Raw genomic sequence first — 16,859 nt, 5'->3', positions numbered from 1 at the left:
TTGGGAAATCTCTTTGGATCTTCCTTAAACTAATCTCATGCTCTCCTTTGCCCTCCTGATTTAAGTATACTCCTCCATCCCCCTTCTGGGGATTCTCTTTGATCCCATGAAAACCATAGAAAGGGTGAAGAGATTTACAAGGATTGGGGAGTATGCCTTATGAGAATAGGTTGAGTGAACTCGGCCCTTTCTCCTTGGAGTGATGGAGGATGAGAGGTGACCTGATACAGGTGTACAAGATAATGAGAGGCATTGATCGTGTGGATAGTCAGATGCTTGTTCCCAGGGCTGAACTGGCTAGCACGAGAGGGCATAGTTTTAAGGTGCTTGGAAGCAGGTACAGAGGAGATGTCAGGACCAAGTTTTTTTAAAAAATATAAATATGCAGAGAGTGGTGAGTGCGTGGAATGGGCTGCTGGCGGCGGAGGTGGAGGCGGAAATGATAAGGTCTTTTAAGAGACTCCTGGATGGATACATGGAGCTCAAAAAAATAAAGGGCTATGGGTAAGCCTAGGTAGTTCTAAAGATAGGGACATGTTCGGCACAACTTTGTGGGCCGAAGGGCCTGTATTGTGCTGTAGGTTTTCTATGTTTATATTTGTCCGCTCTTAACAAAGAGCACAACATCTGCAAGTTCCCTGCTCCTGACAGTATTCCGCGCCCCCCCCCCCTTCAGTCTAACAGGAACATACAGACCTTGAACGTTTGCTACCTCACTTTTAAAACCATCCCACTTTCCAAATGCCCTCGTCTGCAACAAGCTATTCCAATCGACTTTGCCAGGTCACATGACCAATACTGTCAAAATTCATCTTGCTTCAACTTAGAAGTTTTAACTTCTGGACCAGTTGTTATTTTCCATAAAGTTTAAAACTGATAGAACAATGCACTTGCCCTAAAGCGCTTCCTTGACTCACACCCTATTCAGTTGTCCTGCCCCCTTTCCAAAGTCCAGCTTTGCTCTCTTCCTAGTTGGGCCCTGTATATATTGTTTGAGGAAGTTTTCTGGAACACACTTAAATTCTACCCAATCTAAATCCTTAGAACTGTAGCAGTCCTAGTCTATACAACAGATAGGTTAAAATCCCCTACAGTGGTAACCCTTATTATCCTTGCAGCTCTCCCGACATATTATTCTGTCTTTCATGTTAGCCATTTGTGACACATAGTACAGTACCAATAATATGATCACCCATTTATTTCTCATCTCAACTCATAAGCTTCATTAGATAATCCCTCAGCAATCCCATCTTGGACCACTGTTGTGAGTCTTCTTAATCAAAACATGCAACTTTGTCTCTTTCCTGTCTGTAGCAGCTGTACCCTGAACACTGAGTTGCCAGTATTGACCCTTCCTTAGCAATGTTCTTTGTCAGTGGTCCCCAACCACCGGGCCGCAAAGCGTGTGCTACCGGGCCGTGAGGAAATGATATGATTTGGCGATATGAAATGATACGAGTCAGCTGCACCTTTCCTCATTCCCTGTCACGCACTGTTGAACTTGAACATAGGGTTGCCAACTGTCCCATATTAGCCAGGACATCCCATATATTGGGCTAAATTGGTTTGTCCCATACCGCCCTTGTCCCGTATTTCCCCCACTAAGGCTTCATGGTCATGGCAGTCTTTATCGGGGTAAACACAAGTGTCCCGTATTTGACTGCTACTTTTGTCCCTTTTTTGGGAGTGAGAACACCCCACCCCCCATCCCGGTTGGCAAGAATATTGTCAATATTAAACCAGTCTGCGGTGCAAAAAAGGTTGGGGACCCCTGTTCTTTCTAACAGATGCAACATCCAGTCTTATGTATCTATCCGTATTGAGTTCATTCACCTCAACCATTAGGCCTCTGGCATTGAAGTAAATGTAATTTAATAAAACTCTTTCTTCCAGCCTATCTTGTCAATTGATTTCTGTATCAGCTTCTAAACTCTCATTTGCTTTTCTGCTGCTTTGTATCCCAGCCCACACAGTTGCCAATCTAGTTTAAACTCTCCCTAGGTGCACCATCAAATCTGCACAAAGCCATTGGTCCCTCTTGTAAAGGTAATTTTCAACCCAGAAGAGAACTCAGAAATCCCAAATCCTTGCCACCTGCACCAATACATTCAAATGACACATCCTTCAATTTCTGCTCTCAAGCATTGCCCTCTTAGCTGTTTCTTTTAATATTGTGCATCCTTTTATTGCTGGGTACAGATTAACAAGCATCCCTATATAAAGCCATGTTAAACAGGAACATCATTTCACTGCTTACGTTCTCCTCCTTCCTCCCCCTCATAACCAAAATCTCAGCACCCTGGCACTTGGGCAAAGTTTGTATTGAGACAGTTACAGAATAGAAACCTGTGCGCTTTAAAATTATTCACAATGACAGAAAATAACTCTGCACTGAACCACCATTCACAGTGGCTGCTCCCTTGGCCTCTAAATATGTCAACTAAGTATTGACAGAACAGCGGCTTTGCACTGGGGAGCTATAATCATTGGAAGACAGGTCTAACTTGGGCAAACTAATTTTCACGCCATACATACTGTATAGCTGGCAAAAAGAAAGCAGTTTGAGCTCTCACCCAATATCTGCACTCAGTGGCCACTCTATTAGGTGCAGGAGATACTTAATAAAGTGGCCATTAAGTGCTTTTTCATGGTCTTCTGCTGCTATAACCCATCCACTTCATGGTTCGACATGTTGATTTCAAAGAAACTCTTCTGCACACCACTGTTGTAATGTATGGTTATTTGAGTTACTATCAACTTCACAATTCTTCTGAACTCCATCAGGTACAGGGCCAGAGTCAGATGCCACTCAGGTTAAATGTTTAATTCCTGGGATCATTCTTCTGAATATCCCGATGCTCCCCAGGCCAGTACATCTTTCCTTGAATACAAAATTGCTCACTATTCTAGATGCAGTGTGACCAACAGCTTAATGTCTCAGTAGTACATACCCTCCTTCATATTCTAATCCTCTCAAAATAAATACCAACTTTGCAATTGCCTTTCTCATTACTGCAGCAAATCTACAGTTGACCTTAAGGGAATCCTGAATAAGGATTCCCAAATCCCTTTGTACTTGATTTCTGAATTCTTTCCATAGTTAGACTAGCAAATAGTCCACAGTTTTATTCTAGATACCAAAACTATGACGTAGTCAGACAACGAGCTGTTAAGAGCAAATGCTAAAATACCACTCTGCAGGAAATCAAGTTCTTCTCTTTGTTTCTGGCTGTAGAGACACTTATCCCAGTAAGTGTGTAGCTTCTCTCGAAGCCCAGTGATGACTTGTTTGAGATTCTTAATCTTCATTTGTTGAAGTTGCTCAAGGGTCTGCTGCAACTGAAAGTCATTGAGGAATTATAATGTAGCACAGAACAGATGAATGCAAAACTACAGTACTGGACAAGTTCCTTCAGGTAAGATTTTTTTTTGAATGCACTGTGTCATCTTTAAGAGGAACCCAAATCACTGCTGGATGAAAAGACAATACTTCCAGTCATGAAAACATCTGACATGAGTAACACACATTATATTCATCTTTTACATGGACCTGGGTCAGGATCTGCACAATTGTGAAATACAGTTGTGAAACCCATGTTAGCCTTTGTTATTCCTCCATCATAAAATAACTTTTAGAAAAGATCAGCTAAAAGTCTACATTATGGATGCAGACATTCAACTTCACTTTTGAAAACAATTATTCATAGCAATTGCAATTTTGCCTGTGCTGCTCATTTCCATTTGTCAAAATGACAAGAATAGCAGAAACAATACTTAAGATTGAAGATTCAATACACACTGTTGCATTGACTTCAGATATGGAGCCTGTTGTATCCATGCTTTGCTGCTCTATAGGAATCTGCAATGTATTCCACAAAGAACAAATCTGTTCTTTCAGAGACTCCTGTGTGGTTATCATCTCTTGTTTTCGCATCAACAACTGCAATTTTAATAAAAAGAGACCAATTATACAAAATCAATTTTTTTACTTCAGTAATTTAAATATTCATTAAAATCCAAAAAACTAGAACACTGACCTGTTTACGTAGTACCTCTAATGACTTAATATTTTCATCAGAGAGGAAAAAAAGATCCTCCTGTTCTAGAACTGCATCCTTTTCAAATGTAGTATCAGGAACGTGATCAATATCTGCCATAAGATCTGTGATCTCACATCGTAGTCCCAGGAAGGTAGCTAAACGGTTTTCCTGCAGAAAGCAAGGCATCGAGAAAGACTCTTCAGTAGAGTCAGAGCCCGATATACTCAAGCATACAAATACAATAGATCCAAACGTCATTTTGAATCTGCAAGATTGCAAGTGCATCAAAGCACAATGTGGTTGACAAGAAAAGCAGGGCAGAATTCTTAAACTCACATGAAGCCTGATATGGCCGTTTGCACTGTAATTAATGGGATGAAGTACTGAGCAGTTTAGAACAGATATTAACTAGAAAACTAGATAAATTATCCAGCTGAAAATAAAAAGTCAGAGTGAATAATTCATCTAATGTTTGCATAATAATATATTCAACTTGAACTAGTATATTCAAAAATATGCTATCCAGCAAATAATGAAATCACTTTAAAATATTTTCCCCTTTCAGACAGAAGTCAACATCTATTGAGAAAATACAACCATCAAGCTGGAATCGTCTTTGCTGCCTGCTCATAGTGTTGTCAGAGCATTTAGAAATATTACATTTGTACCCCTTAGATAAAATCACTAATATACATTCTGAAGAGACACACTGATCTGAGTATATCCTACTAGTTACTACCCCTCTATTCCTACTATTTCTACCTGCCATTTAATTTTCAATGACATATCATCAATACCAGTGATTTAACATTGCACTCAATACTCGCCCAAATTTGACTCCCAAGAAGGCGTTCCTGTCTACAAAGTATACATTTGACAGAGTAACATGCAACCTTGAAAAACTTCAATCAAGAAAAAGAATCAAAGTCTTGCTCTCATCATTTCCAATGATCAGGTTCAATTACCAAATATACAGATCAGGAACATCCCTTTAAAACCTTGTCATGGGAAGTCAAAATCAATTGCAATTCCTTTTTGTTTCCCTGCCCTCAAATAACCTGCTAACCATTGTTATCATGATTCATAGATGCAGTTGCAAAGTATTAAGAGGAAACGGAAAATAACTATAACACCTTTTCTTTGGCTGTACTCAAGATGTGATTTTTAAGCTCCTCAAGTTCTTTGAGGGAAGGAACTTTGCCAGTAGGAATATAGTAAGGAGTCTTGCAGAGGTCTGTACACAAAGCTTGATCTTCTTTTAGAAGCATTTCACACTCTTTCATTCGAACATCTTTCTCTTTAAGTAAAGCATCCACTTTATCTCTGAGTTCTTTTTCCAGTTGAAGTGGAGTAGAATTTTCATCAGCCTGTAGGATTAATGAACGCAATTTAGTTCAAGTCATAATATCACCTTATCACAATAGTCAAAGTTAAATTTTGAACTACTGAGCTCTCCCAAATGTGCACTGCCAGAGGCGGTGGAATCAGATATAAATATCATGTACAAGTAATGTTTGTAGTAACCTTAGTTAAGGCATAGCATAGAAAGATACAGTCCCAAGCATGAAAATGGAATATATGTACTGTATCTCTAGATAGGCTAATAGGTAGACATTGACATGGTGGTCCATAGTGCCCATAGCTATATCACCTTGACATTAAATTAAAACAAAAAGATAAAGTTGTAAAACACCCTCTCTGGAGAAAGAGTGTGAAAATACTGGTTGGCTAAACTCAAGTTCAGTATCCAGTCATAAGGACTGCAACATGTCCATATGGGATGCTGTTCTTCAAGTTTTGGTTGGCTGTCAGTAGAGCAAAGTAGAGAGTCAAAGACATCAGATTTGGAGTAAGACTGAATTAAAGTGAAAGGTGACTAAAGCCTTAAGATTTCTTTTTGTCGATTTAATGATGTTCCACAAAATGGTAACAAAATGATTGTTTGACTCTCCCAATATAGAAGGGGCTACATTGTAAAGCACTACATATACTGAATTAGAGATATACAAGTGAGTGTGCATTTGTGAATGATAGAAAGATGGGTGGGGGTGGTGATGGAAGTATGTGTGCTATTTCCTACCATTACCTGGAAAAGTGACATGAGGCAATTGGGCAGGGAGTGATTGATAGGGATAAGAGTGGACAGGAGTTGCAGAGAGTGTTGCTTTGGAATATTTGCGTGGGAGAAAAGAAGAACATTTGCCTGTGGAAGTTTAAAGTTCAAAGCTCAAAGTAAAATTTATTATCAGAGTGTATACACGTCACCACATACAATCCTGAGATTCTTTTCCTGCAGGAATACTTAACAAATCTATAGAACAGTAACTGTAAACAGAATTAATGAACAAACTGCAAATGCAGATATAAATAAATGGCAATAAATAACAACCATGAAACAACAAGAAAATGAGTGTAGTTATCCCCTTTTATTCAAGAGCCTTATAGTTGAGAGGTAGTAGCTGCCCTTGAACCTGATAGCGAGAGTCCTGAAGCACCTGTACCTTCTACCTGATGACAGCAGCGAGAAAACAGCATGGCCTAGGTGGTGAGGATCTTTGGTAATGAATGCTGCTTTTCTACAGCAATGCTTCATGTAGGTGTGCACAATGGATGTGGGGGGGGGGGGGGGGTTACCCATGATGTACTGGGCCGAATCTATGTTTTGTAGGATATTCCTCTCAAAGGCAATGGTGTTCCCATGCCAGGCCCTAATACAGCCAGTCAGCACAATTTACATCAAACATCTATAGAAGTTTGCCAACGTTTTTGATGGCATGTTAAACCTCCAGAAACTCCTGTGGAAGAGGAGATACTGTCGTGCTTTCTTTGCTATTATGTTTATATGATGGATCTAGGGCCGGTACCCAGGAATTTAAAGTTACTGACCCTATGCACCTCTGATCTTCGATTACTGGTTTGTGGACCTCTGGTTTCCCTCTCCTGAAGTCTACAATCAGTTCCTTGGTCTTATTGACATTGAGTGAGAGGTTGTTGTTATTACATCACTGAAATGGTAGTGTATTTCACAAGAATTCTTGGGCACCCCCCAGCACTGTGTACGATAGTTCAGGTGTGGTCTTGTCATGGCCCTGTACAATGCTGAAAGACAACCTTCCTCCTCCTGTAGTCAAATCCTCTTGCTATGAGGGTAAATATACCATTTCCCTTCTTAACCTTGCAAAAGGCTACAGAATTCCTTCAAATCATAACCAATGCACGCATTGTTTCCATAGCTACCTCCATAGTACTCTGGGATGCAAGTTATCACACACTGGGAAGTACCAGCTTTCTGTGCCATTAATTCCTCTAGGACTACTTTGGTACAATACAATTTTAAGTAACTACTTTTCCACCCACCGATGTGGCTGCCCCTTTATGGTTATACTTGTTTTTTTTTGTTTTTTTTTTTGCCTTTTGCCTTCTGTCTCAGCTTTTTAAAAAATTGCTTTCTTGCAAATTTTGATCTCCAACCCATTGCAGACATTCCATCCTTTCCATCCTCCTCATCTTACTTTTCCAGTTGAAAGGTTTTTGGACTGTCTCTTTACTGCTTTATATTCCAATTTCATTACTGCTTTCTAGAAGTTGCTGTTTTTGTTCTGACTGCAGACACTGAAAATCTGAAATAGTGTTGGCAATGCACAAGTCAGACAACATATGCAGGGAGAAAAAAACTTAGCATTACAGATTGACAACTGATGATCCTGGGTTTATTTCTTATTACTTTAATCACTATACCATTCGGACCTCTGTAACGGAGGTCTTACTGGGCTTTGTTTGACAGAAATGAGAAACAACTTATTTTCTGACTAGGCACATTACAACTCCCAGGACTTAGCAGATTCAACAAGTTCAGGCAACTTGTCACTCCATTTCATGTTAGAATTGGCCAATTATAATAAAGGATCAATCCACAACATCAATTCAATTGTTCCTTTCATCTTGATGTTGCCCGACCTTTTGATTTCCTGCATCTTCTCTTCTCAGATGATGACAAAGTTAATCAGATGGATATTTTATTTTACTAAACTCAACATTAGATTAAGCTCATCGTGAATAGGATAAATTTTCAGGGCTTTTTTTTAAAATATAGTTTTTATTAAATTTTCAAAAAGAATACATGAAAAGATAAAATCTACCCACCCCCCCTCCCCTTAACCCTCCTCCCCCCCTCCCCATATATAGTCCTACCTAAAAAGAAAGAGTGAAAAAAAAAGAAAAGAACCGCCTGGCTGTTGGAAGGTTTCCACATGCTCCATGGGATTCAAAATGAATTTGGTATAATTATTCGTTACTTTCCCCAAGTGACCAAAATCTTTATCGGAGCACTTAAATATGCCATCCTATCTTATGTAAATAAGGGCGCCAAATATTCAAAAATGTTACATATTTATCTCTTAAATTATAAGTAATTTTTTCAAGTGGAATAGAACTAGCCATTTCATTATTCCAATGATCCATACTTAAATACAAATCAGATTTCTAAGTAACTGCTATAGTCTTCTTAGCTACTGCCAATGTAATTTTTATAAATTCTTTCTGATATTTATTCAATTTAAGTTTCGGTTTTATCCCTTCAATATCACCTAATAGAGATAATACAGAGTTATGTGGAAGTTGAATTCCAGTAATTTGTTCCAATAAGACTCTTAAATTTATCCAAAAGGGTTGAATTTTAAAACAAGACCAAGTAGAATGTAAAAAAGTACCGATTTCTTGATTACACCGAAAACATTTATCAGATAGATTTGAATTTAATCTATTTATTTTTTGTGGTGTAATATATAATTGGTGTAAAAAATTATATTGTACTAATCTAAGTCGAACATTTATTGTATTTGTCATACTGTCAAGACAAAGTCTTGACCAATTTGTTTCATCAATATTAATATTCAGATCTGTTTCCCATTTTTGCTTTGACTTATGGATTCCTTGTTTAATTGTCTGTTCTTGAATCAAATTATACATACAAGAAATAAATTTTTTAATTTTCCCTTTTTGAATTAAAATTTCAATTTCATTAGGCTTTGGCAAAAACATTGTTTGACCCAGCTTACCTATTAAGTAAGCCCTTAATTGAAAGTAACAAAAGAAAGTATTATTAGATATTTTATATTTATCCTTTTATTCTTAACAAAGTTACTCCAATCTAAAACATTACTTATCTTCTCAACTCTCATAGTTCCTTGGGGAATTTCTTTAAACTTCACCATGTTGATATGTGTTCCCCCCCAACCTTCCAGGCAAAAAGTAAAAAAGATAGAAAAAAAAAGAAAACACAAAATACCCCCCCACTAATGTTGTGAATGAAAGGATACACAACACTACACCCCTCCATTTTACGGGTCGCGGCAAAAGCCACGCTTGCACACATGATTAACGTAGCAATCGATCAGTGCTTCTTCCAGCTCCCCCGCAACAAAAAAAAAGATAGATATATATAATATATATAGATAGATAGATACCCACCTCATATAATTAATAATATATTTATACATTCATCCAGCTTCAAAAATCCAACAAGTCCATTCTTTAACCCAATCTTCACCTTCAATCTATCTCTCTCTCCTGAGTTTGTTCTTGTATCTGGTGAATATTCAGAAAATCTTGCACAAACTGCTCTGCTTTCTGGTAGTCATCAAAAAATCTTTTTTCTCCACAAATCTTCAAAGTTGCAGGATAACGCAGTATAAATTGATAACCATGATCCCATAGGGTTTTTTTTTTCCACTGGATTAAACTTCTTCCTTTTCTTCAAAAGTTTGTAACTTATATCAGGGTAGAAAAAAACTTTGTTCCCTTTAATTATCAATGGCCCTTTTCTATCTGTGGCAGCTCGAGCAGCTGCCTGTAGAATCCTTTCCTTGTCTTGAAATCTTAAGAATTTTATTAAAATCGATCGTGGATATTGGTCATCTTTTGGTTTTGGTCTTAGAGCTCTATGTGCCTGCTCAATTTCAATTGGTCGAGCCTCCTCTCCCATTTGCAAAACATCCGGGATCCATCTTTGAAAAAATTCTATTGGCTTTTCTCCCTCCATACCTTCTGTAAGACCAACAATTTTAATATTATTACGTCTACTGAAATTTTCCAACATATCCACTTTCTCCAAGAGTCGGTTTCTTTCCGAGTTCCAAACAAGCAAATCATTTTCTGTTTTTTCCACTCTATCATTCATAAGCCCCATTTCTCTTTCCATCTTCTGAAGCTTCTTTTCCATTTTGTCCTGTCTTTCCATAACTTTATTATAGCACCTCTTCGTATCTCTAAGCTCTTCTCTTACTTTGCTTAATTCAGCCGTTGATTGCAATAGAGCCTCTCTTATGTCTCTATCATCTCCTTTACTTCCACTCGCTTCCAATTCTTCTTCCTCTTCTTCATCTGTGTTCTCTGCAGAATCCAATTCTGACTCTGATTCATTTTCAATTGCAGTGGCTGTCGGTTCTTGTAGTTTGCGTTGTGTCGATTTGCGCATGCGCTCTTCTTTGAGCATGCGCATTTCCGGTGTCTTCTTCGGAGAAACCGTTGCCACCGCCATTGCTCCCTGTTCTACCGAAGGAGATCCAACCTGAGTCCGAGGCTCCATCGTTGCAGTAGGCCCTTTTTTCTTCCCGTCTCGCGGCTGCTTCGCAACAGCAGAGTTCTTTTGTTGCAGTTTAGGAGGCATATCGTAAAGTAGTCTTACAAAGTTTATAAATAGTTTTGAGAAAATATTTACCAACTTTGTTTTATTTAAACGGTACTTTACTGATTTGTTGCGGGAGAGCTGGATCTACACGTCTCAATCCCACGTCATCACATCCACATCCCACGTCAGTTAGATATGGCCCTTGTGGCTACGGGGGTCAGGGGGTATGGAGGGAAGGCTGGGGCGGTGTTCTGAGTTGGATGATCAGCCATGATCATAATAAATGGCGGTGCAGGCTCGAAGGGCCGAATGGCCTACTCCTGCACCTATTTTCTATGTTTCTATGTGACGCCCCCAGGGCTTTTTGAAAAGAAAGAGTTTGGCCAGGAAAATGTTGTGAAAAAACTGAAGCACAAAATTCAAAGTAATTTTATTATCAAAGTACATAATACAACCCTGAGATTAATTTTCTTATGGGCATACTCAATTTCCAATAACAGAAACAAAGAAAGACTGCACCAACAGGAAAGATAACAAGTGTGCAAAAGACAAACAGCAAATACAAAAAGAAAAATAAATACATAATGACTGATGATAGTTAAAATGCCCAACAAAAACATAGATTTGAACAGGCCTTCATGCCCCCTGGTGTCCAATGTAGCTAAACACAAAAGGTTTGAACTGATGAACTTGATCACAGCAAAGAACAAGGCCGGCTTAGTGTCACCCAAAAATTATATTGGATAAAAGGACTGCCAGCAGCCTTAAGTAAAATAAGCCTAAAAATGGATTTCATGCTCTCAAAAGAGCATTTTTCCAGGACTAAGCCAAAAGGACACAATTATCTGCCATGGAATTTTGATAATATCCATAATTCCAAACTCCATCAGTCTTTATCCAGCAAGTTAAACTAGCAAACAAGGTCTAATAGGAAAAAAAAGGTTATTCACTATGATTCAAAATCTTCACATTATAGAGTACATTACCTTATAAGGATCCAAATGAAGTTCAGAACATAAAGCTTGCAGCTTCTCCCGCCAATTCTGAATAGCTTCCTTTAACTGCTCTTTCAAAAGTCCCTCCTCATGAATCATTTGATCTAGAAGTCGCTGTGGAAACGTTTGAAGAAAAATGTTGATTTCTGAAGGATTGCTTTGATTATTTCTCATAAAACAGAATTAGGAAACATATTACATTTACATGCACTCTAAACATTTTTTACCCAATATTCAAGAGTTAAATTACAAGGATTTGATCTTAGAAAGTAAGGGTTAAAGGAAGAGAGTAATCCACTCTTTGGGAGTTGAAGATCTAAAAATTGGTGTCAAACTTTTCATGAATACATTTAGGGAACATTACTATACAGGCAAAGTAGGCACGGCAATTCTACTCGCTCAAACTGTTGATGCTGCATCAATAACCACATGGATGTAGCTGCAAGCCAAGTATAAAGAAAAACATTGTGCGTGGAGCTTGAAGGTAGGAAGGGTCTAGTGGAAGACTTTCAGCATGTTATTGTTTGAAACGGGTTGTAAAAATACAACAAATGCAAGCAGTCATCTCATGGTTAAACAAGGACAGCAATTGCAGTGTGCTGGTTGAATTTAATATGATGCTTAGGGGTTGGGGTTGAAGGTCCCATCAGCCCAGCTGAATTGGGGATGAGGGAGGAGGCTACAGGTCTATGAATAAGATTTTAAAATGGAGCGTTCGCAGGCTTTCGGCATTTTCCAGCTGCCCAATCAAATCCCAATTCATTAGCAAGAGCAAATACAAATAAGGCAGGGACGAGCAGAGTGGCTGGCCATTGTTGGAGCAACCATCGTGTCAACAAACCAGTGTTAGAATGGAGAGGCTTTGGCTCATCAGGCTTGGATGAGGTAAGCATCTGGTAAATTTTTGTTTTCATTCTTCCTCTGTTAGTACATAGTGCAATGAAAATGGCTCCAGGGGCTGTGCTGTGTTCTTTGTGTGAGATGTGGGAATTCTAGACCTTCAGTCTTCCAGATAACTATATCTGCACCAGGTTCACCAAGCTGCAGCTGCTCAGAGAACATGTTAATGAACCGGAGCTGAAGTTTGATGACCTTATGCTCGTATGGGAAACTGAGCTGGTGATAGATAGGAGCTACAGGGCAGTGGTTACCCCCAAGTTGCAGGAGGCAGGTACCAGGGTAACAGTCAAGAGAGGGAAAGGAAGTAAGCAGGGTATTCCTGTGGGCCATTCTCCACAACAAGTACACCACTTTGGATACTGTGGGGGTGGACTTACCAGGAGAGGCTGCAGCAGTTGGGTGTCTAACAGAGGATTGGAGAAGAGGAAAGAAAGGGACTGCAATAGTGACAGGGAATTCCATAGTTAGAGTAGACATGAGATACTGTGGACCCAATAGCAACATTCAGCTGGCATGTTGCCTCCCAGATGCCAGGGTCGGGGGAGTTTCGGATTGGGTCCATGGCACTCCAAAGGTGGAGAGTGAGTAGCCAGAGGTCTTGGTATATATTGGACACATGACATAGGTAGGAAAAGGAAGGTGGTCTTGTAGAGAGAAATGAGGGTGCTAGGTAGAAAGCTGAAAAGCAGGATCTTCAGGGTACTAATCTGAGTTGCTGCCTGTGCCAGTGAGAGCAAGAATAGGACAATCTAGCAGATGAATGTGTGGCTGAGGAACTGGTGCATGCTTTCTAAATGCTGGATCACTGGGATCTCTTCGGGAGAAGGCATGACCTGTACAAAAAGGATGGGTTGCACCTGAGTCTTGGGGGAGGGCAATATCCTTGTGGGCAGGTTTGCTAGAACTGTTGGGGAGGGTTTAAAATACTTTGGCTGGGGAATGGGAAACTGAGTGATGGGGCAGTTGGTATACAAGCAAAGGCAGTGTGTAATAAGACTGTCAGAAAGCACAGGTGGATGACAAGGCAAAATTTCAGTCAGTAGGATGAGTTACAGTGTAAAAAAGGGTCAAAATCAAAAAGTGTGACAAATACAGAACAGAAGGTATTATATTTGAATGCACACAGTATTTAGAACGAGGACGATGATCTTGAAGGGCAGGTAAAGTTTGATAGATATAATGTTGAGAGCATCACTGAGTCAGGGCTGAAAGATTATAGTTGGGAGCATAACATTCAAGGATACACATTGTATTGAAAGAAGAGGCAGATAGACAGAGGGGGTGGTCTGGTTCTATTGGTAAAAAACAATAAAATCATTAGAAAGAGATGACACTGGATCAGAAGATGTAGAATCGTTGAGAATAGAGTTAAGGAACTGCAAAGGTAAAAAGACCCTGATGTTCAGGCCTTTGAAGAGTAGCCAGGATGTGGGCTACAAATTCCAATGAGAGATAGAAAGTGCATGTCAAAAGGGCAATGTTGCAGTAGTCATGGGGAATTTCAATATGCTGGTAGATTGGGAAAATCAGCTTGGTCCTGATTTTGGATCCCAAGAGAGGGAATTTGTAGAATGCAAATGAAATGGCTTTTTAAGAGCAGCTTGTGGTTGAGCCCACTAAGGGATCAGCTATTCTGTATTGGTGTTGTGCAATGAACCGGATCTGATTAAGGACCTTAAGGTAAAAGTCAGAAGTATTAGTATTGCAGTGGCGTAAAGGGAATTACAGAAGCATGAGAGAAGAGCTGGTAAAGTTAATTGGAAGCGGATATCAGAAATGCAGCAATGCCAATGACAATTCAGAAGGTGCGGGATAGATACATCATAAAGTAGTAGTACTATTCTAACGGCAGGATGACACAGCCACAACTAACAAGGGAAGTGAAAGACAGCATAAAAGGAAGAGAGGGCACATAACATAGCAACTGAAGTTAGAGGATTGGGAAGCTTTTAAAAACCAACAGAAAGCAACCAAAAAAGCTATAAGCAGCAAAATATGAAATATGAAGGCAAACTAGCCAATATTATCAAAGAAGATATCAATGGTTTTTCAGATATATAAAGAGGCAGAGAGGTGAGAGTAAATATTGGACCACTGGAAAATGACGTTAGAGGTAGTAATGGAGGACCAGGAAATGGCAGAGGAATTGAACAAGTATTCAGTCTTCACTGCGAAAAACACTAGCAGTATTCCAAATGTTTGAGAGTGTCAGGGGATAGAAGTGAGTGCAGTTGATATTGCTCAAGAGATGATGTTTGGGAAGTTGAAAGGCCTGAAGGTAGAAAAGTCACCTGGACCAGATGGACTATACCCCAGGGTTCTGAAAGGTAGCTGAAGAAATTATGGAGGCATTAATTTTCTTTCAAGTATCAATAGATTCTGACATGGTTCCAGAGGACTGCAAAATTGCAAATGTCACCCCACGCTTCAAGGAGGGAGAGAGGCCTGACTTCAGTGGCTGGGAAGATGTTGGAGTCAAATGTTAAGGATGTAGCTTTGGGATACTTGAGGCATATGATAAAATGGGCCAAAGTCAGCATGGTCTTAAGGGAAGATCTTGCCTGACAAATCTGTTAAAATTTTTTGTGGAAATTACCAGCAGTATAGAAAAAGGTGTATCTGGATTTTCAGAAGGCAAGGCACCACACGAGGCTGGTGAGCAGGTTAAGAGCCAATGTATTACAGGGAAGATACTAGCAGAAATAGAGCATTGGTTGACTGGCAGGAGGCAAGGAGTGGGAATAAAGGGAGCCTCTTCTGATTTGCTGCCAATGGTGTTCAGCTGGGGTTAGCATTTGTACCACTTCTCTCTGTTTTGTGTCAGTCATTTGGATGATGGAATAGATGGCTTTGTTGCCAAGTTTGCAGATGATATGAAGGTAAGCGGAGGGCACAGGTAGTGTTAAGGAAGCAGGGAGGATGCAGAAGGTCTTAGATTAGGAGAATGGGCAATGAAGTGCCAGATGGAATAGTGTCAACAAGTACATGAATAGTGTCAAAAAGTGCAGTCTATCTTCTAAACAGAGAAAATTCAAAAATCTGAGGTGCAAAGGGACTTGGGAATCTCAATGCAGAATTCCCTTAAGGTTAGCTGACAGGTTGAGTCAGTAGTGAGGAAGGCAAATGCAATGTTAGCATTCATTTCAAGAGGACTGGAATATAAAAGCAAGCATGTAATGTTGAGGCTTTATAAGGCACTGGTGAGGACTCACTTGCAGTATTGAGAGCAGTTTTGGTCCCTCATCTTAGAAAAGATGCTTTGACCATTGGAGAGCGTTCAAAGAAGGTTCACAAAGATGACTCTGGGATTGAAGGGCTTATACGAGAAGTTTGATGGCTTTGAGCCTGTACTCACTGGAATTTAGAAGAATGAGAGATCTCGCTGAAACCTATCGAATGTTGAAAGGCCTAGATGGAGTGGATGGGGAGAGGATGCTTCCTCTAGTGGGGGGAGTCTAGGACCAAATGGCACAACTTTAGAATAGAGGATCGTCCATTTAGAATGGAGGTGAAGAGGAATTTCTTTAACCAGAGGGCAATGAATCTGTGGAATTTATTGCCACAGGCAGCTGTGAAGGGTGGGTATTAAGGCAGAGGTTGATAGGTTCTTGATTAGTCAGAGTGTGAAAGATTATGAGAAGACAGGAGAATAGTGTTGAGGGGGAAATGGATCAGCCATGATCAAATGGTGGAGCAGACTGAATGGTGGGCTAAGTGGCCTAATTCTACTCCAATGACTTATGAAGTTAAGGTAACTTCCACAGTAGAATATGATAAAAATTTAAAGATGGCGCCAGTAACTGGCGACTTTGCGCGTGCTCTCCTGAGCAAACTGCCCTCTCCATTATCCTATACCGAGAAACCCTTCTAAACCTCAAATTTAGCAAGATAAAGATCAACAACACCCTGGCAAAGCTACTGACCCAGCTGGAGACCACCGTGCCAGAACTGCTTCTTAAACTCCGGACCGAACCTGACCCCGACCAACGAGGCCCACCACGTTCCCGGAGACCTGCAGTCTGCTACTGTGCCGGAGCACTTGGAGACACGGCCCATTCCTACCAGCACCTCTCCAGAGCAGACAACCACACAGAAGTGATGGCGGAGACCTCAAGGTGTCCCAGACACTTCCCCGGAGCGACCACCGTAAAGCCTCATTGGTGGCCATCCACAGCTGCCGGAAGTGAGGCCTCCGCCGATATACTCAGTGTACTCAGCCCCCTGCTGTACTCACTGTACATCCACGATTGTGTAGCCAAGTTTCCATCAAACTCAATATACAAGTTTGCTGATGAC

The 16,859-nt window shown here is 40.1% G+C and overlaps 1 protein-coding gene across 3 annotated transcripts in view; it reads right to left on the bottom strand.

Annotated features, from left to right (window-relative positions):
• Positions 1–16,859, bottom strand: part of LOC140196024 (protein regulator of cytokinesis 1-like) — a 36,766-nt gene that overhangs the window by 15,925 nt on the left and 3,982 nt on the right. For all 3 annotated transcript variants that reach the window (XM_072254724.1, XM_072254726.1, XM_072254725.1), the window contains exons 3-7: positions 11,655–11,777; positions 5,174–5,407; positions 4,038–4,208; positions 3,800–3,940; positions 3,192–3,339 (exon numbers count right to left, since the gene is read on the bottom strand). In XM_072254724.1, the coding sequence (XP_072110825.1) occupies positions 3,192–3,339; positions 3,800–3,940; positions 4,038–4,208; positions 5,174–5,407; positions 11,655–11,777 (817 nt within the window). The remainder of the gene's footprint in view (positions 1–3,191; positions 3,340–3,799; positions 3,941–4,037; positions 4,209–5,173; positions 5,408–11,654; positions 11,778–16,859) is intronic.

Source organism: Mobula birostris, chromosome 4, assembly GCF_030028105.1.
Source record: "Mobula birostris isolate sMobBir1 chromosome 4, sMobBir1.hap1, whole genome shotgun sequence".
In the NCBI taxonomy this organism is placed as follows: Eukaryota; Metazoa; Chordata; class Chondrichthyes; order Myliobatiformes; family Myliobatidae; genus Mobula; species Mobula birostris.
Note: the sequence above shows the minus strand (reverse complement) of the source record. Positions and strands in the feature narration are given on the sequence as shown.